This window comes from Papilio machaon, chromosome 26 (genome assembly GCF_912999745.1).
Source record: "Papilio machaon chromosome 26, ilPapMach1.1, whole genome shotgun sequence".
Taxonomy (NCBI): domain Eukaryota; kingdom Metazoa; phylum Arthropoda; class Insecta; order Lepidoptera; family Papilionidae; genus Papilio; species Papilio machaon.
In genome coordinates, this window is record NC_060011.1 from 51,496 (window position 1) to 78,874 (window position 27,379).

At 50.0% G+C, this 27,379-nt stretch overlaps 1 protein-coding gene and 1 long non-coding RNA gene across 2 annotated transcripts in view; both read left to right on the top strand.

Moving 5' to 3' along the window:
• The first annotated feature begins 310 nt into the window (after positions 1-310).
• Positions 311-27,379, top strand: part of LOC106711581 (prolow-density lipoprotein receptor-related protein 1) — a 34,616-nt gene continuing 7,547 nt past the window's right edge. The window contains exons 1-51 of the mRNA XM_045684331.1: positions 311-833; positions 10,813-10,977; positions 11,058-11,189; positions 11,268-11,414; positions 11,536-11,649; positions 11,881-12,009; positions 12,270-12,402; positions 12,523-12,641; positions 12,732-12,891; positions 12,968-13,193; positions 13,402-13,591; positions 13,678-13,809; positions 13,890-14,070; positions 14,173-14,270; positions 14,348-14,483; positions 14,587-14,742; positions 14,822-14,952; positions 15,067-15,195; positions 15,354-15,549; positions 15,700-15,788; positions 15,862-15,948; positions 16,017-16,181; positions 16,338-16,524; positions 16,822-16,915; positions 17,004-17,256; positions 17,344-17,498; positions 17,643-17,730; positions 17,814-18,023; positions 18,106-18,221; positions 18,332-18,419; positions 18,688-18,859; positions 18,926-19,142; positions 19,224-19,380; positions 19,612-19,778; positions 19,877-20,103; positions 20,201-20,331; positions 20,601-20,698; positions 20,879-21,017; positions 21,109-21,279; positions 22,125-22,265; positions 22,350-22,607; positions 22,725-22,861; positions 24,673-24,854; positions 24,937-25,036; positions 25,132-25,303; positions 25,428-25,530; positions 25,625-25,755; positions 25,835-26,033; positions 26,379-26,583; positions 26,665-26,851; positions 27,062-27,346. Coding sequence (XP_045540287.1) covers positions 767-833; positions 10,813-10,977; positions 11,058-11,189; positions 11,268-11,414; positions 11,536-11,649; positions 11,881-12,009; positions 12,270-12,402; positions 12,523-12,641; positions 12,732-12,891; positions 12,968-13,193; positions 13,402-13,591; positions 13,678-13,809; positions 13,890-14,070; positions 14,173-14,270; positions 14,348-14,483; positions 14,587-14,742; positions 14,822-14,952; positions 15,067-15,195; positions 15,354-15,549; positions 15,700-15,788; positions 15,862-15,948; positions 16,017-16,181; positions 16,338-16,524; positions 16,822-16,915; positions 17,004-17,256; positions 17,344-17,498; positions 17,643-17,730; positions 17,814-18,023; positions 18,106-18,221; positions 18,332-18,419; positions 18,688-18,859; positions 18,926-19,142; positions 19,224-19,380; positions 19,612-19,778; positions 19,877-20,103; positions 20,201-20,331; positions 20,601-20,698; positions 20,879-21,017; positions 21,109-21,279; positions 22,125-22,265; positions 22,350-22,607; positions 22,725-22,861; positions 24,673-24,854; positions 24,937-25,036; positions 25,132-25,303; positions 25,428-25,530; positions 25,625-25,755; positions 25,835-26,033; positions 26,379-26,583; positions 26,665-26,851; positions 27,062-27,346 — 7,852 coding nt within the window. The 5' untranslated portion in view covers positions 311-766. The remainder of the gene's footprint in view (positions 834-10,812; positions 10,978-11,057; positions 11,190-11,267; positions 11,415-11,535; positions 11,650-11,880; positions 12,010-12,269; positions 12,403-12,522; positions 12,642-12,731; positions 12,892-12,967; positions 13,194-13,401; positions 13,592-13,677; positions 13,810-13,889; positions 14,071-14,172; positions 14,271-14,347; positions 14,484-14,586; positions 14,743-14,821; positions 14,953-15,066; positions 15,196-15,353; positions 15,550-15,699; positions 15,789-15,861; positions 15,949-16,016; positions 16,182-16,337; positions 16,525-16,821; positions 16,916-17,003; positions 17,257-17,343; positions 17,499-17,642; positions 17,731-17,813; positions 18,024-18,105; positions 18,222-18,331; positions 18,420-18,687; positions 18,860-18,925; positions 19,143-19,223; positions 19,381-19,611; positions 19,779-19,876; positions 20,104-20,200; positions 20,332-20,600; positions 20,699-20,878; positions 21,018-21,108; positions 21,280-22,124; positions 22,266-22,349; positions 22,608-22,724; positions 22,862-24,672; positions 24,855-24,936; positions 25,037-25,131; positions 25,304-25,427; positions 25,531-25,624; positions 25,756-25,834; positions 26,034-26,378; positions 26,584-26,664; positions 26,852-27,061; positions 27,347-27,379) is intronic.
• Positions 16,489-17,090, top strand: LOC106711595. Its single transcript, XR_001357034.2, has 3 exons — positions 16,489-16,524; positions 16,822-16,915; positions 17,004-17,090. It is a non-coding gene; the product is annotated as an uncharacterized LOC106711595 (long non-coding RNA).

A 27,379-nucleotide genomic window follows, 5' to 3' on the forward strand; every position in this document is an offset into this window, starting at 1 on the left:
TACCACTGACTCGTATTGAGACGAGTAGGTCGCTGCTTGAAAATTACAGCTTTTTGTATGTCTTCGTTCGTTCTACGTTCTTTAGATAGTCGGAACGTAGCCGACTTGAAAGCTCCAATTAATATTACTGACTGTTAATTTCATCTCTATTATCTAAAAAAAATAAATGTAAAATATTACATAAAAGACCACCGCTACATCCCGCTACCGGCAAAATGACGAGTTTCAAATAGGCACAGAATTTCACGGCTTATAACCTGTTTATGCATAGAGGTCAGTGATCAGGACGCATGTTTTTTGTACTTAATAAAATATTGCTCTGTAGCATGTAGCTTTGTACTGCACAGTCACAGTACTCTTTGCAGTACAGTACGGTACGCGTCTCCGTTCCAGTACGAACATAATATATAACTCATACGGTGAATACAAAGTGTTTGTGTTTTCTTCGCGAAGCTTTGGTGGCTGCGAACCGGTGGGATTGATTTGTTTCCCTATTATAACTTACATTTTTGTTGAAATAAACCAACACTTGCCTTTTACGATTCAAGTTTTACTTTAATAATACTTGTGGCGATCAATGTGAGAACAAGTGTCGGTTTAACAAGTTACTATTGAATAAATTGTAAAGCTTTGTGGTGCACAAAAGCTCCGAGTGCAGGGCGTCGAGATAAGTCTGCAGAGTGGTCGTGCTTATATGGAGCTAGTACAGTGCAGTGGTGAAGCGGGCGAGAGGGCGATGAAGACGACCGCCTGAAGAGCTCTCAGGATGTGCAGGGCGAGTGTCAGCAGCGCGCTGTTGCTGGCGCTCCTGAGCGCGGCTTCGCCTCCGCCCGGTAAGGGAATTTTTTAATTTCCAACCTTCTGTTGATAAAAAAAAAGATTTTTTGAAGTTCTTTGTTCGTATACATGTTTATCTATTTTTTTTAATTCGAACTAAAATATGAATAACAAAAAAGTACAATTAATACATAAACGTTATTAAATTTATTTATTTACCGGTAGTGTTTTCATACAGTTTTTGCTTTGTGAAATAAATACATATATTCCTGCACCTTTAGTTTGCATCTGCACTGCACATGTTGACTCGAGGCTTATTTGTTAAGACTTCGATAGTATTGTTATTGTTGCAATTTGAAATAATTCTAAAAATATGAAAATAAGTACAGTACTTTCACAGTGGTAGTCGTCAGCAACAACAACATCTGTCGCTCGAATTGACCGGCTCGCCCGGTTAAATACCACGACCACACAGAAGACAGACGTGAAGTGGAGATGATTTCGCGTTTCATCTAGTGAGCGTGGTGTCGGAGCCCTAATTTTAGTCCTCTTTCCCCTTCCCACACTTTTCTTATAATGCAAAAATGGGAAGGGAAATAGGATTTGAACGTAGTAGGGAATACATAGGAATATATGTTGTCGATTTATTTGGATTTATTTGTTCGATTAGTTAGCAACAAGGTCTATGGACAGCGGTCGTTCTCTATTTCGGCGTATTCAGGCGGCTCGTTTGCAACCTTATGAAAAACCAGCTGGTCATTATAAAGAACCCAGCCAAATGCGAGTTGCACTCTCGTACCGAGGGTTCCCTACAAACATAATGGTATATGAGTAAAATTTAGTTTCACGATTTTTCCTTTTTCTGTGCTATAAGGCTTACTTTGTAATTCAAGATTCTGAGTTAACACGAAGTACACTGTAGGTTTTGATTCCCATACGAGTGTCGACAATTCGCGATACAAACGGCTATATATTTGAATCGCGTTGGCTTAGAAACAGCTCCTAATGACAGTAGACATGAGTATTTGATATGAATTCCAGCTTGATACCTCCACGCGTTCTTTAGAAAAAGGATCTTGACAGACAGACGGACGTGTTCCGTTTTTTCATTCGAGGTACGGAACCCTAAAAATTACTTTATAAGCATGTAACTATATCAGCGTAATTGGTATGTTATATAGTTATTTTCAAATATCTTGGCGGCGCATGGCGAAAGGACATCACCAAGTCGCCAAGATATCTGAAAAAATACTATACACTTGTGTACTGATTATGAATCCAAATAATATTCCAATAAGGTATACGAAATAGAGTACAAAAAGTTCGATTAAGAATCGAATTGTTAGATTGTGTTGAAGACACTTTCTATGAAAGGTCACGGACAGGCTCAATGAATGGCAGTGTATTGTCACAGCCAGCGCGGGTTGATGTATATTGATATGAAGTTGTCGGGGAACTAAAATTATTTAAGGTCTCTTAGAAGAACATAATAGGTCCCTGTCACTAGCTACCTGTCTTACGCTACGACGCCGCCTAATCGACATCCCAAGTAAAATAAATGTTTGCTTTCATTTATACACAATGTAGGAATATGTACGAACATGTAGATGACCTTAAGACGCTAAGATATTTGAACATCCTACCTAATGAACTAACCATCAAACATCACGTGCGCTAATTTTTACATTTGTACAACAGTTACAACTAACACTTTAAACTATAATTATTGGTAACTTAATACTTTGCATAAATTAAAATGACTTCAGTGATTAATGTAATAAGGGAGAGGTATATCCCCATTTGAAATACATCTTAGGTATTCCAATTATAAAACGTTTATCTTGTTACTTAGCGAGTTTTGGATAGTGAACTTGTGACTGGTCCGACGTTGAAATTACCGAGATAGGGTTTATTGGGGAGCACAGGAGCAGGAGGGAGTGGAACTAAAGGCGGTTGCGGTCTCTTATTCGACTATTTACTGTGTTGTCTTCTGGTCTACAGGGTTGGAGGCCCGCGCCGCGCCGGTAACTGCGACTCGTCTTTGCAAACCCCATCTCTGTACACTATAATGTGAACATACCAACCAAAACATTTTAACTAGATAAAAAGCTCACCTCACATCTCATCCGTCATATCATTATCCGTTAATATAAATTGTTGGTATCGCCTCAATTAATACCACTTGCTGCGTTTCGATTAGCGATATCGCTCTGTATACATCGACAGAGTTATCTGATCCGGTTGACATAAGTCAAACTATAGTTCCACAAGGATATATATGTACGTATTTACTCTTATACATTTTGGCACATTTTGAAGATTCTACTAGTGACATCGCTAATCGAATGTGACGTGTTGTGCTGAGCGAATTGATCAGCACAACACGTCACACCTAACCACTAACTCGGTGTGCGTGTTGCAGCGCAATGCACACAGGTTGGCCTCGTCACTTCGCCGCTGCCTAAACTCCCGCTCTTGTCCCTATTAGCTGTCGCGTCCTCGTCTTTCAAATTCAAAACTTTCAAAAATTTACTCATTTGGTTCTAAAACTGAGACAGGTTTGTTATGGTTCCTCAAAGGCTGGCACCTCTTCTGCATCTGTGTAGTTGGTGTCCAGGGGCGTCGGTGATCACATAACATCAAACGATCCGTTTCTCGTTTGCCCCCTTTTTGAAAAATAAACAATTACAGTTGTGGCATGGCTCAGTTGCTGGAGGGACCGCGCTCTGATTACCATTGCCAGCAAGCGCTCACTTTAAAGTGTATTATTTAGCGTGTATACAAACAACCACCGACGACAAGTCAGCAGATCGATGTAATTTATGGAAATATTTCAAAATTAAATACAGCTGTGTACGACTAGACCAGATATACCTACATATGTCAATGTGCCGCGAGTAAAACTTTGTGGCGCTGGCTTTCTGCCTACCTAGACTCGTTGTGCAAAACGAGGCCTAAGGGTATCGGATGTCTGCAACGCGAGCCGCGTGGACCGCCTCGCCTCACCCCGGCCCCCTCCCTCAGCTCATAGCTTACTATCGTCTTGTGGTCTCTATGTGGCCGCTCTTGCATATCAGATAAACCATTGGCTTGACTGTTTTTAATACATTTATTATTCCAATATTACAAATATTCAACACAAAATAGTGTATTTGTTAGAGCGCACACTTGCCGGTTGCCGGCCACCCTAGACCCTGAGCCGGTCGTAATCGTAGCTAATTAGACGTAAACACTGAGTTGCGCGCCGCCGGACGAGCCTGGCATTTTTTGTGCCCTGCGACCGAGGCTCGGACCGGTCCGCCCGAACCCGGACCTGCCGCCCCCGCCCCCGCACCGGCACCCGCACCGACACCCCTGCAGAAAACACAAGGTCTCCGATAACACGTTACACTCTATCAAATTAAAACTAAAATCTTATCCCAAACAAGTGCCTTATTTGTAAATACAGTCTTTGATAGTAAGGGAAAGCGGACTTATTATAAAAAGGATAATAAGTGTACATTCTTATCTACTGGAGTCTGAGGGCAGTACCGATATAGTAAATAGCGTAAGCGCCAGGACGATCTACGTTATAGTCCAGGCAACAGGTTACTCTATTATATACAACACTGTATTATAATTATTATTTTGCTGCCAAAACAATCTAAAGTATGGTATTCGGCAGACATATCGATCTACCGAGTCGCCTGCTCTTCTAAAAATAAACTTTATAACCTTTTCTCCGAAGCGACGCGGCGACCGACTAAGTGCACTAGTCGTTTTGTTTTGTTTATTGATGCGAGTCAAATATGTACGTTGCCGTAAACGTTAAGGCAAAAGTTTAGTGCGCAGCAGCAGCGAGCAGCGAGCGGCGTGTGCAGTGTGCAGTGTGCACGGCTGCGTGAGCCCCGTCATAGCGCCCCGGCCGCCGGCCGCGCCGTGCACCGCCTCTACGGCAACCACTTCCACCCACTAAACAACTTGAGCCCTTTGAACGCTGCGGAATACGCCGCAGTGCACTCTGCCTCTCAAATGCTTCACTCTTTATCCGAAGCCTTTGCACATAATATTCGATGAACATTACAAATATGTATTTTATATTTACCGAGATTTAAGATAACTTCGGATATACTCGTTACAGACTTTATACCTTGAATATTCTCTGTTGTTGATACAACAATATTTTGTTTTCTACGTGTAAGCAGCGTGGAAGCCGTCCGCGTCGGCAAGTGGCAGCGGGGAGCATTAAAACATTATGTAGGCGAGTCAGGCCGCCCTATGTCATTGCAGCTTATTTAATCTGGAATCGTGTCTACCTTCACAATCACATGTCCGGATAGAATTTATAAAATGTAAATTAACTTTTAAATACACGCTGCATACGAGGCGCGAACAATCGTGCGCAGCTATATATATATACGATTTGATCCACAGTCAAGTTGCGTGTGGTGTGTGTGTGTGTGTGTGTGTGTACGTAGCCTCGGTGTTTGTGTTCACAAACATTTGTGTACAACAGTGGTAGTCTAACACGGCAGTCTGTTTTACGTAGATCGCTCCATCATAAAAACATATCTATTGTGAGGTTAAATTTGCAAGGATAAAGAATGGACATGCCCAGAAAAATATATTACGTTCCTGCCCCAAGGAAACCTAGTATCCGCCTAGTGCCTGATGTCCGGCGCTTGATACAGTTGCGTGTCGATGTAATTAAGTTTACCTATTGTAGTGTGTAAGAGAATTGCGGGGCTGGCTGCGGGCGGCGGGCGGCGGGCGGCGACGGGGAGCGTACTATAACAGATTGAGCGGCTCTCGAGAGATCACTTCCTCGACTCTGATCAATCTCAATGGAGACCTCGTCTGTAGGACTTTTATTACATCTCTCAGTCAATGGCTAAATTGAGCTCTGAGCTCTAAATGCGCCTCTGAACATAATTTGCTAAAAGTGTTTTCGTCGCGACGTCCCCTGCCTGCCAGTCATATATACATATATGTATACCGGTCTCGTTGCTGCCAGTCTGTGTTTGTCACATTGTATATATTCAAAATAGAGTGATCCACGATAGGCGACGAGACGGCCCCGCGTTCATTATCGCCTCACCCCGCTGACCTACGATAGCGCCCGCCGCCGACCGCCGCGCTTCGCCGCCGGCGCTGCATCAGGGAGCTCCTTATACTCTGTCCGTGATCGTCAACAATGAACTTCCACAGCATATTATCATACGACTAAGGAGTCCGTCTTCAAATACATAAATATTTACGTTAGCTGACTTTAGTGCGTACATATGTACTTGAATCAGAAAATCATTCTTTATGATAGTAAGTGATACGTGTGTGACATCGGGACATCGCCAGTTTGCAATTAACTATCTAAGAACTTCATACTACTCATTTATTACATCACAAACAATGCTAATTAAATATTAAATATTAATTACGAATACGTGTGTGGTGCGTGCGAGCTCCAGTTTCAACATACTGTGCAAGAAGCATGATATAGACCCATTTGCAACTAGTGTGTCCTCAGCGAGGAGTTGCCTTAGCCGAGCTTTTTTCAAATAACTTGAGCAGTAAATTTAATTACTTACTTTTACATTTCCTGTGCTGACTGACAAATTAACTAAGCCAATGCTATAAGTGTGGACTTGTAATTAGCTGTATGTTAACTATCTTGTTTATAATACTGTTCGATGGGTACCGGGAATAAAGCCGCAATCGTAAAAATGAAAATGTTCAGGAAAAAATATTTAGTGAAATTATGGAATAACTATAAAACCACTGAATATCTTAAAATAAATTATATGTCACCTTGTTTGTTATTTTTTGCCTAAAGTACTGTTGCAGTTACAAGATTGTATATTTTATCCAAATAGGAAAAAATCGGTAAAGATCATATTGCTACTATTTATATTGAAAGGTTGTTCCCATAATAGTCACTTACAGCTTTGTTCCACGAAAAAAAAAATGAATGTTGATACAGTAATAATATGTTACAGCTTTTTTCAGTGTATTATAGGATACACGATGGATACAGTAACCATAGTTTGTGTTCTTATTCCTTGAACTTGATGAGCGTTTTGTGGACGGTATTCATATTTTACTGTATATTCATCGTTGTATGTTTTTTTTTAAATCTTTTATTTTTGCGTGAATATCTTATTTTGATTGACAGTGCTTTTATTATTATTATTTTTTTACTAGAAATATAAGAATGGATCATTTAAAGTGGTAGAAAAAAGAGCATTATGTTATTATTAAACAATCTTTTATTGAATCAAAGTAGCATAATTAAAATGACAAATTCGTGACTTTATAAGACTTTTTTACTTATATTATCCATGAAAATTAAGAATTCCTAATAAAAAAGGTACTTATGCTTAACTTTAAAACTTGTGCTATTTAAATTAAATTATTTTATAAAATGTACCTACTCTAATTATAATAAACTAAGACTAGTTTATTAGGAACTGTAGGAAATAAACTCATCTAAACCAACATTCGTATTATCTTAACATAATAAAAAAATTGGGTACCAAAATATTTAAAGCAAAATCACGTCTAAAGACTTGACTCCTGTAGCGGATCCTGTACCTCAGCAGCTTCGTGGGTTCCACATGCCAAAGATTTATAGAAATCGTGATAATATTGTGGAATATCATGACTGTTACAAAGACTCAGTAGATCAGAGTACAGAGCTTTCGACACAGGAACCGGTTCGTTGTAAGCTCCTTGTAATTCAGGAAGAGTTGCAGATTCAGCTGTAGAATACGTAGAAACAACGTCTAAACGTGTAAATTTCTCTAAAATGTCACCATTATGTTTTACTCGTATTTCGGTGTTAATAAATATATATTATCTGCGACATTTAAGTACATGTCATTTACTAAGAAAGCCATCGCAACTGCTAAGGCACAGGCACAAGATAAATTATATGAATCCCTGAACAGCCCGCCGGGACAAAAACGCCTGTTCCGTATAGCAAGAGAGAGAGAAAGGAATGCAAGAGATGTAAACCACATCAAGTGTATTAAAGACGATGAAGGAAATGTATTGGCGGATGATAATGATATTAAACAGCGTTGAGTGGTGTAGGCGTTCGCTGGTGCCAATTTTTAAAAACAAGGGTGATGTACAAATCTGTAACAACTATAGAGGAATAAAGCTCATGTCAAACAGTATGAAAGCTTGGGAGAGAGTGGTGGACGGAAGAATAAGAGAGGAGAATGAGGTAACTCGGAACCAATTTGGGTTTACACCAGGACGGGGGACTACGGATGCCATTTTTGCTATTCGCCAACTTTGCGAGAAATATAGGCGTGTGCATAAAAACCTGCACATGGTGTTTGTAGACCTCGAAAAAGCATACGATAGGGTTCCGAGGAAGGTTTTGTGGTGGGCTTTGAAAGTGAAAGGAGCTGCAGCTTATTCGTGCTATGTATTGTCGAGCCAATACACACATCCAGTCCGCTGTTGGCGATAGTGACAGGTTTGGTGTCTCGGTAGGCCTACACCAGGGTTCGGCTTTAAGTCCGTATCTCTTCCTCCTGGTAATGGATGCGCTAACATCAGACATACAGGAGGAAGCACCCTGGTGTATGCTTTATGCTGATGACATCGTGCTTGTCGGGGAGGATGAATGCGAGGTGCAGAGCAGGTTGGAAAAATGGCGAGATAAATTGGAGAGAGCTGGTCTTAAAATCAGCAGAACCAAAACTGAACATTTGTTCTGCGATTTTGGTGGTCCGACCAGCTTTTCTCCAATCGCTTTAAATGGTGTTGACCTACCAACCTGCTCCGATTTTAAGTACCTCGGTTCACTCGTCCAATACGATGGTGGTGTTGACCGGGATGTGAAAAGCCGAATAAATGCAGGTTGGATGAAATGGCGACAGGTCACCGGTGTGACTTGTGATCCAAGAATGCCACCCAAGCTTAAGGGACAGATCTACAAGTCAATCGTAAGACCTGTCTTATTGTACGGATCTGAATGTTGGGCCACCAAGGTTTCGGATGAAAGAAGATTGCATGTAGCTGAGATGCGTATGCTAAGATGGATGTGTGGTGTGACAAGAAAAGATAAAGTTAAGAATGTGCATATCAGAGGAAGTTTGAAAGTAGCGCCAGTTATCGAGAAATTGAGGAGCAGAAGGTTAGCGTGGTTTGGACACGTTATGCGGAGGGATGATAATCATATAAATAAAAAAGTAATGAGATTGAATGTGGATGGCTATAAAGGTAGAGGAAGACCAAAGAAAGTATGGATGGATTGTGTGAAAGAGGATATGCGTAAGAAGGGGGTAAATTCAGATATGACGTCTGATAGAGATGTATGGAGGAGTAGTACATACTGTGCCGACCCTCCATAGGGATAAGGGCAGGTTGATGATGATGATGATTTAAGTACATGTCATTTGTAAAATATCGGAAAACAAAAATTTTGACACAGGTACATTAATTCGAATCATGAACAGATGACTATAATATTGTAAAATAATTATTGTAGATTATTATCTTCAGTAATACAAATAAAATAACTATAGTTTGGTAGTCTTGTGCGTGATTTAATATTTGCTGCCATTGAGTAACGACTCAACGATAGTTTAGTAGGTACAGCAATGTTTAGTGCGAATCTGTTAACATCAAAGTAGGTACAGTAATGTATAGTGCGTTTAATGTTTACATGTTTTATTCCCTGGAAGAAAGCCGTAATTACAATTGCTGGTCTAAAATTGAAACAAAAATTTCACTTTCAACATAACCGTATTGTTCCAGTAATATTTTTCTAAACGTTTACCAGGAACAAACAATTAATGTACAAAGTGATTTTTCTATTTTTGTCATTTTTCATCAGAATTAAGTAAAAAAAATATATAAGGTGTATTTAGGTCCGTAGATACCGAATCTGACTTAACCCGAAGACTGTCGCAATATCCATTGCGACATTATTCCAACTACCCATCGTGTTGTTTTCTAGCTGTAAGTCTGCCATGTAAATAAATAAATAAATAAATAAATAAATAATTAAACTAAGTACTAGGTACCTACTCTCTCGAATCTTAACACTGTCTGCTTACATACAGTACAAGTTATATGTAAGTTTGACGCGAGGTTTAGTTATTAGGCGCCGGGCAATGGCGCGGGGTCGCGGGAGACGCTTCGGCAGCGCTCTTCCTAGAGTCGTCCCCTTGCCAAACACAATCAACGTTCATTTGTACATTTTCACATGCATACCTTCATGCATGCATACCTTCATCATAGTGGAGCGAAATTCAGCGCAAAACGAAGCTCTTAATAAAATCGAACTTCATTATTTATTAAACAGTACATCTTTATTGCGAGTTTCTTTAACTCAAGTCTTAATCTAACCTTTATCTCTTTAATAAAAACAGAAACACCCTGTACCTATAACGTTTGTAGAAATAGTTATAATTTGAAACTATAATATGTATTTTCACAGCGCCGTTTCAATTGTAATTACTTTAATTGCAAATCTGTAAGTAAATGTTTTGGCCCAGGGGCTAAAATAACAAGTAATAAATAATGTAAGCAATAGATATGCGGTATATGGTTTTAAAGCGTTCATGAAAGTCCGGAGGTTAGTACAGGTTGTAATAAAATAAACGCACAGAGTCTGTTAAGAAAATAATGGTGCCGATTAGGCACTACATTCAGAGGTCGTAACCTATTGTTGAAAAGGACCCCTTTAAACATGTAACTGAGGAGCTGGGGAGTGTCGGTTACACAGTCGCGTAGGACGAGAGGGCGCTCCGCTGCGGCCAGCCGGCACTACCTGCGCCGCAGCGTCTACGCGTCGAGCGAGCCTCGAGTGCGCGGCTTGCTCTGCGTACTACTTATCATTTCAATGTTTATTTTCAAAAAACCATGTGACATTTTCAAATTGATTCTTAAGTGTGATTTAGTTATAACACACTAGGGTGTATGTAGTTGAAGGTCCAGTTGATGTAAATACATCCCTGTCTATGGATCCGTTTAGTATCCTATATATGTATGTACGTAATAACAAACATCCATCCATTACTATTATTGCGCGTGTTGCAGGCGTACCCGGGGAAGGCCTGCCATCGGGCGGCGGGGTCGGCAGCTTGGGTGACAAGTGCCCGGTGGAACACTTCTGGTGCGCGGATGGGTCGCGATGTCTGCCGGCCGCGTGGCGCTGCGACGGGCGAGCGCACTGCGCCGACGCCTCCGATGAGCTGCACTGCAGTGAGTGTGAGAGTGACCTCCAGCGAGAGGGTCGATGCGCCGGCACACAGCGGTGACGGTGAGACATGTGCGTGTTGCAGCGTGGAACGCGACGTGCGGCGCGGGCCAGTTCCGGTGCGAGCGCAGCGGTCTATGCGTGGCGGCCGGCTGGCGCTGCGATGGCGACGCGGACTGCGGCCCACATGACGACTCCGACGAGAACCCTTATATGTGTACGTAAAAATTATGAAGCACATTTGTGCCAAATTTAGATATTATATTTCCTGTACGAGTGTCGGGTTGTGTCGCAGGCGAGAAGGAGTTCCGGTGCGGCGGCAACGAGGCGCGCTGCGAGACGCCGCTGGGCGGACGCTTCTCGTGCGTACCCGTCGCCGCCTTCTGCGACGCGCGGCGCGACTGCGTCGACGGCAGCGACGAGTGGGACATCTGCGACAACTGTAAATAAATAAAGAAATAAAAAATAAATTAAATGAATAACACTGCACATACCGCATGTTGTATATTGCAATGTTGTATACTGTCGACACTATACGGCGTGCAACAATGAATATTTTCCAGTTACGAGGTTTCAATGCGGGGCGTTGGGTTGCGCACACGGCTGCCGGCCTACGCACCAGGGCCTCGCCTGCTACTGCCCCGAGGGCTACGAGCCTAGCGACGGCCGCTGCATAGGTCAGTGACACCACACCGCACACTAGGCAAAATCACATATGTAGCTCCATACAAATTCCTATTCAATAATTACTTATATTTATTTGAGCCAAAACTTAGAATCGCGTGTAGATTGCGATGTCGTCTGTACATATCCGACGGCAGAAATGAGGCTAGGCAAACTTAGACAGTACACTCAGATTGTCAAAACGCTAGAAATGTGCAAGGCCGTGACAATGGTGCGCGTTGCAGACAGCGACGAGTGCGCGCGCGAGGACACTTGCGCTCAGCTGTGCGTCAACTCGGCCGGCTCGTACGCGTGCGCGTGCGCGGCGGGCTACACGCTGCAGCCCGACGGCTCCTCGTGCATCGCCGATGACGGTAAGCTTGGTCCATCTCCCTGTCCCCCTCCCCGCATTGATCTAGCCCATAGTTTACATTTGATCTAAACCGTACCGAAATCGATATAATGATAGTCTATACAAGAAGCGAATAGCTATCATACAATTTACATCGATAGAGATTTTGGAATAGATTTTGGACTATTATTTGTATATTTTTACATTTGAGGCCGGTCACAAAATGACATCGCATGCTATTCAAGGTACGAGTATGTTTATATCTCCGTGTTTGCGGTGCAGGAGAGGAGCCGTTCTCGCTGGTGGTGGGCACGGCGGCGGGCGTGGCGCGCGTGTGGCCGCGCGACCGTCCCCCGCGCGTCGTCACGCGGGACGCGCTCGACGTGCGCGCCATCGACTTTCTCTACGACAATCGGTGACCACTTCTACACTTTGTGACAAACATGTCAATGCAAAAGTTACAAACATCGGTCCCTCGAGCCGCATGTGTCATGTCATGACCGATGTGTGCATTGTATTGTGCATGGATGTGCAGGTCCGTGTGCTACGTGCACAGCAACGTGAGCCGCGCGAGCATCGTGTGCGTGCCGGCGGACAACATGACACACTACAGCCTGCAGCTGCCCACGCCCGCGCTCTTCCCCGACGTCGACTGTACGTGTGCGCCCGTCGCCCCCGCGCCTCACCCGCGCCTCACCCGCGCCGCCGCCGCGTGCATTGCGTGACTCGTGCGCTCTGTTGCAGCGGTGAGCCACCTGGCCATCGAGTGGGTGTCGCGCGACTGGTACGTGTACGACGAGTCGCGCGAGGTGCTGTACGTGTGCGAGGCGACCGGCCGCTTCTGCCGGCTGCTGCTCGACGGCCTCTCCAAGCTGCACGGGCTCGCGCTGGACCCGCTGCGAGGGTCTGTTGTCACTATAACACGACGATACATTTGATTGTAATAAAAAAAACTATTGTCGTGCGACGCATTGTGTCAGGCTGATGTTCTGGTCGGTGTGGGGCGCGGTGCCGCCGGCGGTGATGCGCGCGGGGCTGGGTGGCGCGGAGCGGCGCGCGCTGGCCGCGCACAAGCTGGTGTACCCGGGCCCGCCGGCGCTGGACCTGGTGGCGCGCCACGTCTACTGGCCCGACGCCTACCTCGAGTGCGTCGAGCGCGCCGACTACGAGGGCAAGCACCGCACCACCGTGCTGCGCGGATACAGCGTGAGTCTATAACTTATTAAACGTCTCGTCTATAACGTGTACGTCACTGCTCACTCACTCTCATATCTCTCGTGGTATATTGTCAGTCGAGGGCTAGCTCGCATCGCTCTCGTATATCGTAGACATGTAAGGTGAGCAGTGAGCAGTGCGCAGTGAGCAGTGCGCAGTGTGAGTGCGGGGCGTGATGGTTGTGGTGTGTTGGGCGCAGAGTCAGCGGCTGCAGCGCACGGCGGTGCTGTCGGGCGCGCTGTTCCTGCCGGCGTGGGGGGCGCGCGGGGTGCGCGTGGCGGCGGCGCGCCCCCCGCACGCACCCCCCGCCCCGCCCGGCGCCGCGCTGCTGCCGCTGCCCGCCGCCCCGACCGCAGTGCTCGCCTTCCACCGGCAGGCGCAGCCCCGCGGTAAGCCACGCCGCTTTCTGTAACTTCACAACGTTAGTTAATAATAAACAATGCGAATGATAAATTAACCTCAATGTCGTGCGCAGTGGAGCACCCGTGCGCCAACAACAAGGGCGGGTGCGCGCACATCTGCGTGGTGGCGTACCGCGAGGGCGCGAGTGTACCGCAGTGCCTGTGCGCGCACGGCTACCGCCCGGCCGGCGACCGCGACTGCGTGCGTGAGTACTCCCCCCCCCCCACCTACACACTGCGTGTCCCTCGTGTGTGTGGCGCCGGATGACAAGCGTGTGTGCGACAGGCGCCGAGCTGGACAGCTACCTGGTGGTGTGCCGCGGCGCGCCGGCCATGGTGCAGGCGCTGGCGCTGGACGCGGCGCACGCGGGCTGGGAGCCGCTGGTGCCGGCGACGCGTGTGGCGCGCCCCACCGCCGCCGACGTCGACCTCGCCGCCGGCTGGCTCTACTACTGCGACGTGCACCGGTACCACGTTGTTACACTTAGTTGGCTAGTTTGGCGCGTTTAGACAAACGAGCTCCGCAACTATATGTAGTACCTAATTTATCATTGCGATGGTCGGCGCAGGTACGAGATATCCCGGCAGCGGCTGGACGGCAGCGAGCACGAGGTGTTCCTCAGCGAGGACGTCGACAACTGCGAGGGCATCGCCATCGACCCCATTGGTGAGCCCGCCCCCGTCCCCGCCCCCGCCCCGCTCCCGTCCGTCGCGGAGGTAACATGCGTGTGGTGACATGCGCAGGTCGCAACGTGTACTGGACGGACGACACTCTGGGGCGCGTGTCTGTGGCGCGGCTGGGTGACGCGACGCGCAGACGCGTGCTGGTGCACGAGCCGCACTACAACCCGCGCGCCATCGCGCTCGATCCGCCCAACGGGTACCGAAACCTTCGCCTTTTTTTATATCATGGCGATTTATTTTCCTTTGAATTTTATTTTATACATAGACATGTATGTGTGTGTGTGTATGTGACATGGCAGCGTTATGTACTGGTCGGTGTGGGCGAGCGCGGTGACCGCTCGCGGGCGCATCGAGACCGCGAACATGGACGGGTCGCGGCGACGCACGCTGCTCGACTCCGACCTGCACTGGCCCAACGGCCTCGCCTACCACCAGGACACCGACACGCTCTACTGGTGAGGCATACGGCCGCGGCGCACGAGCCGCTCGTCGCGGGCGCAGGTGATCGAGTGCGGGTGTGTTGTGTGTGTGCAGGTGCGACACCTACCTGAACAAGATAGAGCGGCTGCGGCTGCGCGCCGACGGGCGACACGAGCGCGAGCTGGTGGCGCGCGACGAGCCCGCCGCGCCGCTCAGGAAGCCTTACGGACTCGCCCTTTACGAAGGTTGGCGTCCTAATTTTATAAGTCCAGTGGTCAGCGAGGATATTATATTTCAAGATAATGACTACTTTCTTAATGATTCGACGTCGTGAAGTAGAATGTTGTGCGATGGCGCAGGTGCGGTGGTGTGGAGCGAGCACGGCACGGGCAGCGTGCGGCGGCTGCGAGACGGCCGCGTCACTCAGCTGGCCGCGCTCGCGCCGCCGCTCTACGACATCCGGCTCGTCTCCCGCACGGCCGCCATTGGTGAACCACGTCTTTCACGACTCTCCTCCCCTTCCACATCTCACATCCTTTGCCACCGGTCACCTCTTGACACGGCTTCATTTTTTACCAATTTTACTATTCCTTATTAAACACTTTATATTTCTAAATAGTATACGAGTGTGTACTTCATGATGCAGGCAGCAACCTATGCGCGCACGAGAACGGCGGCTGCGAGGAGCTGTGCCTGGCGGTGAGCGGCGGACACGTGTGCGCGTGCGCAGGTGAGCGCGCGCTGGCGGCGGACGGGCGCGCGTGCGTCCCGCGTGCGCCGGGCACGCCGCACGAGCCCCGCGCCCCGCGCTGCCCCCCCGGACAATTCCATTGCAAACGCGGGTACCACCTAATTGTTATTCCTGGAATATATTGGGTTGTGCGATAACTTTGTGCAGATTTCTAAGCAATTTTGATACACATCCCCTTAATTCGTTTTTAACCGAATGATACTGTGTCGTGTTGTCACTACTGTATACTGTATGCGAGCAGGCCGTGTGTGGAGCAGGCGGTGGTGTGCGACGGAGACGCGGACTGCGCCGACGGCTCCGACGAGGACTCCTCGCCCACGGGGCCCTGCGGTAGGCGCGAGTCGCGGTGCGGGAGTACGGTAGCGCCCTCATTGCATCTCTGTACATGTTAACTCGTTTGCAGCGAACGTGACCTGCAGCGAGGACCAGTTCCTGCAGTGCGACACCAACCGCTGCATCCCCAACAGCTGGATCTGCGACGGATACAAAGGTAAGCATTCGGATGATGTAATGCGGCACTGTGTGCGGTGTGTCGCTGTGACATGTGCGCGTGCGCAGACTGCAGTGACGGTGCGGACGAGACAGCGGGCGCGTGCTCGCGCGCCGCGTGCCCGCCGGCGCAGTGGTCGTGCGCGCGCTCGCGGCGCTGTCTGCCGCGCGCCTGGCGCTGCGACGGCGCGCCCGACTGCGGACCCGGCGACGACAGCGACGAGCGCGACTGCGGTACGCCTCTCTCTATCTCTCTCTCTCTCCTTTCTTCTGTGTTTATAAACATCTCACAAATATTTGATCATAAAACTTGTAATGATAATACAAAGTAAATTTCCGCAAACATATAATCTTGTTGAAACTGTACGAATGTAAGTAATGATGATGCAGAGAGTCCGGAGTGCAGCGGCGCCATGTTCAAGTGCGCGAACGGCGCCTGCCTGCCCTGGGAGTACTACTGCGACGGGCGCGCCGACTGCGCAGACGCCAGCGACGAGCGCGGCTGCCGCGCCCCCCCGCCCCCCACACCGACACCGCACGCCCCGCACGCCCCACACGCCCCGCATGCCCCACACCGGTCACTATTACTGGACTGTTTCTATATAATATTAAAAACATGGAATCGTAATTGAAGCATATCCGCGTTTGTTCCGGGTAATCTACGGAAAGACTGTACCGATCTTGACTGGAAGGTGACTGATGCACGCGGGCATTTTACCAGAAACAAACGCAGCCTTGTGGAGAGACAGTCTCGCAGACAAAACAAATTGCGTTTCCGATAGAAATACATCACGTATTACATACAGATACTCGAATTTTTTTAATAGGTATAAATAATTTTATAAAAATGTTTAACAAGTATGTTGTGTTGCAGAGGTCGCGGCGGCGCGCGAGGTAACGACACAGACCGGCACGGCCTGTGCGAGGACCACGAGTTCCAGTGCGACAACCGGGAGTGTATTCGAATGGTCACTACTGTCCTCTGCTCGTTCACTTCTCACTGTAAACACATTATATGTTTTTGTAAATGTTATGAGCGATATGTGTTGCGTGCAGGAGTTCCGCTGTGACTCTCGTGTGGACTGTCTGGACGGGTCGGACGAGGCGGAGTGCGCGGCCACGCCCGGCCCGCCCCCGCCCCCGCCCCCGGCCACGCCCGCAGCCACCCCCGCGACCGCTGGCCCCGCCCCCGGCGAGTGCTCGTCCCCCGCGCTGCAGTGCGACGCGGGCGCGCGCTGCGTGCCGCTGCCGCAGCTCTGCGACGGCGTACCGGACTGCGCGGACGGCGCGGACGAAGCTGACCGCTGCGGTACTCACACGATCCGTTTTATTAATAAACGTGGGCAATATGAACACCGATGTTTAAATTACTCGTATTAAAATGTACGTTGTTCAGGCGAGCCGATGTGCGAGGTGGCGGCGTGCTCGCACGGGTGCCAGCCGGCGCCGAGCGGGCCGGTGTGCACGTGCCCGCCGCCGCTGCACCTGCAGGCCGACGGCGCCAGCTGCGCCCCGCGCCACGCCTGCGCCGACTGGGGCGTGTGCAGTCAGGTGCGCATACCGCACCGCACGCACGGACACGTGCACACACAGACACGTGCACACACAGACACGTGCACACACAGACACGTGCACACACAGGCACGTGCACACACAGACACGTGCACACAATGACACGTGTCCCGCTTGTTGCAGACGTGCCAGCCGCACAAGAACCGCTACAAGTGCACCTGCTACGAGGGCTACCGGCTCGCAGACGACGGCTTCACCTGCAAGAGCACAGGTTAATGTTAATATTAATTAACAATTAGAGAATTAAAAGGGATAATGATTAACTTTACGATGTAAGTGCGTGTTTGGCGACAGAGACGGCGACTCCGCTGCTGGTGTTCAGCAACAGGCACGAGATACGCGGCGTGCAGCTGCCGTCGCTGGCGTCGCGCGCGCTCGTCGCCTCGCTCAAGAACACCATCGGGCTGGACTGGCGACGCGACCCCGCCGACCCCGCGCACGTGCAGCTCTACTGGACCGACGTCGTAGACGACAGCATCTACCGCGGCACGCTCGCCGGCACCGGTCGGTACCCGTCTCTCATCTCGCCCCGCCCCGCCCCGCCCCGTCCTGCTGCAGTACAGTAACGCGGTATGACCTTGTGCAGCTCTGAGCGGCATCGAGGTGGTGGTGCAGCAAGGGCTGAGCGCGGCGGAGGGGCTCGCCCTGGACTGGGTGGCCGGCAACCTCTACTGGGTCGAGAGCAGCCTGCATCAGATAGAGGTAACGCCATCACGAGAATGATCACCAAAAGATGAATAAATAAGAAGTACTCGAGAGAGCTAGCCGCAGCATGGTGTGGCATGTGACAATGATGAAGTGTTACGGTGCAGGTGTCGCGCGCAGACGGCCGCTACAGGCGCACGCTGCTCTCCGAGGACATGGAGAGCCCGCGCGCCATCGCCCTCGACCCCAGGAAGGGCAAGTAACTAACCGACCATACACCAAGCGGCCGCTGACTGACGTTCTCGAAAAAAACATTGTACTTAACACTACTGACTAATTAATGGTCGATATTTGAAATTTTCTTCATTTCAACAAAACAGCGATGTGTTTTTCTATCTTTCTCGGCTTGATAGATCTTCGTGTTAGGTTGGCGCCATCTATCTACTACTTGTAGATCGTAAAACGTATAGACTAGTTTAGTGGAAGCGTTCGATAGTTCAATGGCGTATCGGTACATCGTCAGGCTACATGTTCTGGAGCGACTGGGAGGCTGAGGCGCCGCGCATCGAGCGGGCGTCGCTGGCGGGCCGCCGGCGCACGAGCGTGGTGCGCGTCGACGCGCTCAGCGACGGCGCCTGGCCCAACGGCATCGCGCTCGACCACCTCGCCGAGCGCCTCTACTGGGTCGACGCCAGGTACGCCCCCTACATGTACACCACGCCCCGCCCCTCTCTGCCATACTGACGCCGCCCGCCCCGTAGGTCCGACTCCATCCACACGACGACGTACGACGGCGGTGACTACCGCGAGGTGCTGCGCGGTCATCCCGCGCTCTCGCATCCCTTCGCCATCACCGTGTTCGAGTCTCACGTGTATTGGACGGACTGGCGCAGCAGTAGCGTCGTGCGCGCCAGCAAGTGGGACGGCTCCAACGTCACCGTGGTGCAGCGCACTCTCACCCAACCCTTCGACGTTAAGGTACGCCTTCCGCCGCATAACTCCTCGCGCACCGCTGGCCGGTGCACGCGGCATTACATTGAGTACCGAATGCGGTGTCAGGTGATCCACCCGAGCCGGCAGCCGGCGGCGACCAGCAACCCGTGCGGCGTACGCAACGGCGGCTGCTCGCATCTCTGCCTCATCGACTCTCCCGAGGCGCGGGTCTGCGCCTGTCCCCACCTCATGCGCCTCGCCGACGACGAAACCACCTGCGAAGGTAACCAACTAATCACTTTTAATTTCGATGATTAAGTCGATAACTATAAAAAAATCTTTATAGCCATTATTTGAGATAATTTCAATATCGTTTTGATTTTAAATTATAATTAAGAGTGACACGAGTCACCAATATTGTGAGAGAAATGTACTCGCTTGGGTTTGCTCTATCTTGAACCTGTAGATAAGACTACTATTAGGTTCTACTATTATTGACTGCTGCATGTTACAGCGCACGAAAAGGTGTTGCTGATTGGGCGCGAGGGCGAGATCCGCGGCGTGGACGTGACCGCGCCCTCGGAGACGCTGGTGCCCACCGTGGCCGGGCCCGACGTCTCCTCGCCCGCACACATACACTTCCTCGCCGCAGACTACCTCGTGTACTGGGCCGACACCGAGGTAGGCCCGCCCCCTCGCCCCGCAGGCCACGCCCGCCGGCCACGCCCCGCGGCCCCGCCCCGCTGCTCACTACACGTGTGTCGCCGTGTCGTGTGCAGGTGAACGAGATAAAGCGCACGCGGCTGACGGGCGGCGCGGTGACGTCGGTGGTGTCGCGGTTCTCTGCGGCGCCGCGCGGCTTCGCGCTGGACTGGGCGGCGCGGCTGCTGTACTACTGCGCGGAGGAGACGCTGCTGGCCGCCGGGCCCGCGGGCGAGCTCGCCACCGAGCTGCTGCGGCACGCCGACCTCGCGCACCTCACCGCGCTCGTCGTGCATCCGCTCAGGTGGATTTCTGCGTTCCGATAGCTAAACCGTTTCATTTGATACTCATATTGAGAGGGTTGTAGAGACACAGTTGAAGGCTTGCGTTGGTGTCTATAGGGGGCAGGTGTACTGGGCGCTGGGCGCGCGCGCGGCAGGCGGTGAGCGCGTGGAGGTGGCGCGCGGGGACGGCTCGGCGCGCCGCGTGCTCGTGCGCGCGCAGAACCACCCGGATTTCGCGGCCCTCACCAGTGCGTACACGCAGCTCCTTATTCTGCGCATACCATTTACATAAATTTGTATAAAACCATAAAGAATATTTTGAAAGTATTCGCTCGTCTTGTTCTAACCTGATATTCGTTAAAATATACAGTCGTTTTAACTATAATCGTTCCATCAAATAATGCTGCAGAGAAACAATAATTGTGGTTTAAAACATTGAACAAGTGAGATTGTAGTAATAATAAAAGAGTGAAAAGTGCTTCAAGATATAATTCAATTAATGTGGTGGTGTGGTCAGGTCTGGCATTGGACGCGGCGCGCAACCGCCTGTACTGGGTGAACGCGGGCACCGCCACCATACAGTACTACGAGCTCGACTCCGGCGCCCTCGTCACCGTGAGTCTCCACACTTTCACATCCCCCCCCCCCCCTGACATCATCACTATTGAGTATGAACAAAAAAATAATAATGAGGATAGGTCCGGTCAAATTAAGTTCTCGCGATGGCAACATAATTTCGTTTAGAGCATTCACAGCTGATACCTTTTGTAAGTTGATAATATGCTCGTTGTCCAGCTGCCGCTGGAGAGCGGAGCGCGGCCCGTGGCGGTGGAGGTGCACGGCGGGCGCGCGCTGTGGGCGGACGCGGCGGGCGCGCTGCGGGCGTGCGGCGACACACACTGCGACCACCTCACCACTCTGCGCAACAACACCGGTAACACGCCGCACGCCGCACGCGCACTTTCTCTGCACGAGATGAATGTTGTCCACGTACAATGTACACATACAATGTGCAACGTGTGCAGAGGGCGTAGTGTCGCTGCGCGTGTGGGACGGCTCGCTGCAGAGGGGGGGCGGGGCGTGCGCGCGGCGCTCGGCGGAGGACCGCTGCGCACATCTCTGCGTGCCGCTCGACGCCGCGCTCAGCGACTGCCGCTGCGCCATCGGCTACCGGCGAGAGGGCAACCACTGCACTCGTGAGTCTGCCCTCCAGGCGAACTATCCGTTTCACACGTGGGACGTTCCACGACATGCGGACAGATTTGTTTTTTTTTTTAATATAGTGACTGGTTAAAGAATTAAGTCATCACATTATAAATTAAAAACAGTGGTTCACACTGGATTTATTACTTCGTTTAGGAGCTTTTTAATTATTGTATTTTAAAAAGATTTTTTTTACCTCGATTTTCTTAAACTTAGTCTATTTCGATTTTATTTTTCATGAACATACCTAATATTGTATAGTACATCCTTGCATAGTTATGTAATGGGCCTGGATCTGAATAACGAGCTAGACTGGAAATACTGCGGAAGCGCGATGTCCTCCACCACATCGAGATAGATAGAGCCCGTCACTTGCGCGATTTTGGTGAAAATATAAATAAATCAGAATAACAATATTTTAATAATACTAATACTTTTTACACGTCTATTAAACGTACTTGATATAGGAGAATATTTCCTCATCCACTCAATATGAAAATCAGTTGTGTTATTTGTGATCATTATGTGAAAGCTTCTTATTACTTTGTAAGTATGTTTGTATGTGTTTTGCTCAGCATTAGAAACCTAACGTCTACATAGCAGATCAGTAAGCTCGGTATTTAAATAATTCTTTAACCGGTCACTTTTCACCATCAGTCATATTTGACGCACTCATCAAGGACATGTATATGTACCTATAAAACATACTCAAATATTTCTTAAATCAGAAACATCGACTTTTTTGCCTGTCCGCTTGACGGTGATGTGGAACATCTCACCATGTGTACCTACCATTTGAAAGTGACATATAAGTGTACACGGTATCGGTACATTTCAGCCATCGACGAGATCCTGGTGTACCCTCTGGACTCGGACCTGCAAGGAATCCACTTGAACGCCAGCGCGGACAGCCCGGAGCCCAACCTGCTGCCGCCCATCCCCGGCCTCGCCATGGCCACCGCCATCGACTACTACGCCGGTGAGTGTGGGCGCGGTGGGCGCGGGGGGCGCGGCGCAGGTGCGCAGTGCGGGCGAGAGTGACGGGTGTTTGTGACGTGCGCAGCGGGCGAGTGGGTGTACTGGGTGGACGGCGAGCGCGAGTGCGTGTGGCGCGCGCGCCGTGCGGGCGGTGCGCGTGCGCGCGTGGCGGCGGCGGGCGAGGGGGAGGGGGAGGCGCGCGCGGCGCTGTCGGCGCTGGCGGTGGACTGGCGCGCCGGCAACCTGTACTGGGCGGACCCGCGCCGCGCGCTGCTGCACGTGGCGCGTCTCGACGGCACACACCCCTACGTGCTGCTCGACACAGACCCCTTCGCTATTAACGGTCGGTCTACTTTTCGTTATTTCTTATATTGATTTATGTCGTTTTTCCCCTTTCGAAACCCTCACTTAACCGCATTATCGTGGGTGTCGACCGACGGCGGTGTTGTCGACGGCGCAGCGCTGGCTATGGACGCGGACCGCGGCTGGCTGTTCATGTCGGGCGGGGGGTGGGTGCAGCGCGCGCGGCCCGACGGCTCCCAGCGCGAGCTGCTGCACAACGGCAGCGCCGTGCTCGACATCGCCCTCGACCTGCAGGTGCGTAACTACAACTGCGGATGAAGCGTCGACCGAATCGCTATTATGCCATGTTAACTTTGGGACGCTTCGAAAAACAAGAAAAATCTTCGATACCTAAACGTGGTTTTGCGGTATACTACACACATCAAAAAAGTCTAAGCAACACATACTATTTCAAGTTATTAATCAATTATTTTATCATTTTTTACCAAGTAGGTAATACTTATGTAAACTTTTTTGATCTATAGGACATACTGGCTGGTTGTGAAAAAAAATCGAGTATCATTTGTTTTTTTTTTCACAAATTCAAAAGCGAATGCATTTGTTCGAATTTTACAGCGTTTTCTTTGCTTATTAAAATTTAGTATTCGGTATCAATTTTAAGATTCAAACAATAATTAAAAAAAGTTTTGAACAAATTTGAATTTTGAGACATTTTTTACGTTATGGAGCGACGTCATTTGAACGCAGATGGAATGCAGAGAGCTGTAGGGATGTTGCAAGCGGGAAGAACTCAATCTCAGGTATCTCGGTATTTTGGTATCAACAGAAGCGTTATTGGCCGTGTTCATCAGCGTTAAACTAACACGGGAGATCCTGCTGAGCAGCACCCAGGTTGAGGAAGGTGTACAACAACACGGCAAGATCGATACATACAACTGACTGAAAGACGCCAGCCGATGTTAACCGCCCGAGAGATAGGTTTGAGGCTACAAAATTCAAGTAGTGTTGTTGTTAGCTGCCGAACTGTGTGAAATCGATTGCATGAGTATGGCCTACGAGCACGACGGCCAATTAGGTGACCACCGATACGTCACGGGAATCGCGCTCGTCGAAATGAATGGTTTAGGCAACACATTATATGGACCCGGAAACAATGGGATAAAATTTTATTTTGCGATGAGTCTCGATTTGAGTTCTAGCCTGATACTAGAAGGGTAAGAGTGTACCGTTGTCCTGGAAATACTGAAAGACTGAGGTGGCTTCAGGAAGTGCATCCATACAAAGACTTAACAGTTATGGTATGGGCGGGTATTATGAAGAACAGACGAACTAAGCTCGTTTTTGTAGATGGTAATATGAACGCTGTAAATTACGTTGAGAATGTTCTAAGACCTTATGTCCGTCCATTCGCACAAGCGCTTGGCTTCGATTTCACCTTGATGCATGACAATGCGCGTTCGCATACAGCTTTGCACACACGGGAGTACTTGGCAAGGGAAAACTTCCTGGTATTGCCTTGGCCTGCACAATCCCCAGACCTCAACCACATCGAGCATGCACGGAACATGCTCCAGAGACTTGTTTTAAATGACTTGGATGGAGTGACAACAACCCAACAACTGATGGACTTACTAAAATTTCATTGGGAGCAATTACCGTAGGATCACATTAACAGTCTCATCGATTCTATGAATAATCGGTGCCAGCAAGTTCTCCATAACAGAGGAGACCACACTTTGTATTAATTTATGCAATTTTTGTACAACCATTTAATTTTACTTTAAGTTTATTTGATTAGGCACCTTACTTTGTACTACGTACAAACATTCCTTACTCGTAATTATTGGTTATTAAGATTATTAAAAAGTAAACTAAAAAAAAACAATTGTTGTTTAATATTAAAAAAACATTAATAAATAATAAAAGTACGAAAATACTAAGGATTTAATGCGAAAACACATTGTAAAATTGAAATTTATATGTGTTGCTTAGACTTTTTTGATGTGTATATATAATTTGTTGAGTTGTATAGGAATAAGTAGTGTTTATTGACGTCATCAAAAGTGAGATAAGTGAGGTGTATGTATGTGTACGTGCGTGTGCAGAAGCAGCACGTGTACTGGGTGTCGGAGGGGGTGCAGGGGGTGCAGGGGGCGGAGGCGGGCGTGTGGCGCATGACGTACGCGGGCGGCGAGCGCGTGCGCGTGTCCCCCGCCTCCCCCGGCTCCCCCCAGCGCCGGCCGGTCGCGCTCGCGCTGCACCGCGACACCCTCTACTGGCTCGACACGTGAGTGCCGCGTCACCGATACACAACTGATCTGCGGCTCGTCAGACATCACATTGACTCCTCACACACGTGTCACACGCAGGATGCTGGACCGAGGCGGCGTGGTGTCCGCGCCGCTCGGCAACCTCAGCGACTACCGCATCATGCGAGACTACGTCCTCTATCATCGCACAGATCTCATGGTAACGATACCGTTCAAGGGGAAAGATTTAAAGAACAAAACTATAGCAGTAGTATTAATATTTGTAATTAACATTAAATATATCCGTTGTGTTAGATATGGTCGAAGGAGCGCCAGTCGGGGCCGAGCCAGAACCCGTGCGCGGCCGCGGAGGGCGCTGCGGGCGCTGCGGGCGCGGGCTGTGCGGCGCTATGTCTGTGGGACGGGCGACGCGCGCGCTGCGTCTGCCCGCACGGCCAGCTGGCGCCCGACGGCAAGGCCTGCCTCCGTACGTATACTCTTATAAATGTGCTGACGTAAACAAATACGATGGGTGTAACTTTGTTTGTTGTCGAGATGATGGTGGTATTAGTTAACGTTGCTCTAAGCTATATGTGAATGTCTGAGGGCAGCGCACAAGGCGTTCCTGATGTACTCGCGGGTGACGAAGATCGACAGCATCCACCTCGACAACGACACGGACCTCAACTCTCCCTACCCGCCCATCGAGGACAAGTGAGTATGCGTGTGGTGCGCGTGTGGTGCGCGTGTAGTGCGCGTGTAGTGCGCGTGTAGTGCGCGGAGTGCAGAGAGCCGAGGCGTGTTGCAGGGAGCTGATGCGCAACGTGATCGCGCTGGCGTACGAGTACAGCGAGTCGCGCCTCTTCTACTCCGACATCCAGCGCGGCTCCATCAACACCGTGCACTTCAATGGCAGCGGGCACGAGGTGCTGCTGGAGCGTGAGTGTCTGTTGCGGGGGGTGGGGGGTGTTGTGGTGGTGGAGGTGGGCGCGCTCACCGTCGCGCGCTGTCTGTGCAGAGGTGGGCGCGGTGGAGGGGATGGTGTTCGCGCGAGCACGCGGCGCGCTGTACTGGACGAGCGCGGCGGGCGTGCGCGGCGCAGACGTGGCGCAGGTGCGCACCGCCCCCCGCCACCGGCGCGCAGCTCTGGTGCGCGACGTGCTGCGGCTGCCCGCCGGCGAGCGCCCGCGCGGCCTCGACTTCGACCCGTGTCAACAGTGAGCTCTCTCTCCATATCTTTTATACTAACGAATTCGTAATACGTAACACACGCCACAATATCACTTTTTAACGGAAAGATATAATAGAGTGAATGATAGGTTCTGTACGATGAACACCGCATTATATACATGTTTTCCCATCGTCAGCCATTTAGTACATTTTCACACGCAGGATGCTTAACTAATTATGATGGATTAATTATCTAAATCAACGCTATAAGCGTAGACTTATGTATAAATGACTGTATTTTCATTATCATGTTATATCTATTACTGTTATTTATTAGCGGTAAGTCTACGATGTTAATAAAAAAATGGATTAATTAATTAATTTTATCGCAGGCGGCTGTATTGGACCAACTGGAACCAGTCGCACCCGTCGATCCAGCGTGCGCTGGTGGGCGGGCTGGCGCTGCAGAGCATCATCAGCACCGACATCCTGATGCCCAACGGCCTGGCGCTGGACCACTCCGCGCGCCGCCTCTACTGGGCCGACGCCCGCCTCGACAAGATCGAGCGCGCGCATTACGACGGCTCCCACCGACACGTACGCTTCTCAATCTTACTTTTTTCTTTTTGTTATCAATTTAATGTCAAAGTACGATAATGCTGTACGATTGGACGGTAGGTGGTGACACGGTCGGAGGCGAAGCACCCGTTCGCGGTGGCGGTGGGCGGCGGCTGGGTGTTCTGGTCGGACTGGGTGGCGCGCGCCGTGCTGCGAGCCGACAAGCGGGCGGGGGGAGCGCGCGCGCTGCGCCGGCACCTGCCGCGCCCCATGGCCCTGGTCGTCGTCGCGCCGCAGCACCAGACCTGTGAGTGCATGCGTACTTACCTACAGTGCAAACTAAATACTTCGTCGGAAACGTCCCTTTGGTCGTCGAGTTAGTATTAAAAATATCGAAGGCTTAAAATTACCGTCCCCCAAATGGTCTGGGCATTACCGTGAACATACATCAAGAGTGTATTTTTTTTCATAAAAATATTTATAGCTCTATATTTGATAAAGAATATGTAATCGGCAGGCGAGAAGGACCCCTGCTCTATATTGAACGGCGGATGCGCGGAGCTGTGCTCGGTGTCCGCGGAGGGCGAGGTGAGGTGCGCGTGCGGCGCGGGGCGCGAGCTGGCGCGCGACGGTCTGGCGTGCTCGGGGGTGGGGGTGGGGGTGGGGGTGGGGCGGGCTGCGTGCGCGGTGGGAGAGTTCGCGTGCGCGGAGGGCGGCTGCGTGCCGCTGGACCTCGTGTGCGACGGGGTGCCGCACTGCAGCGACGGACAGGACGCCAGCGACGAGGACCTTTATTATTGCAGTGAGTGCTCCTTTAATGACGACCCGGCTCCGT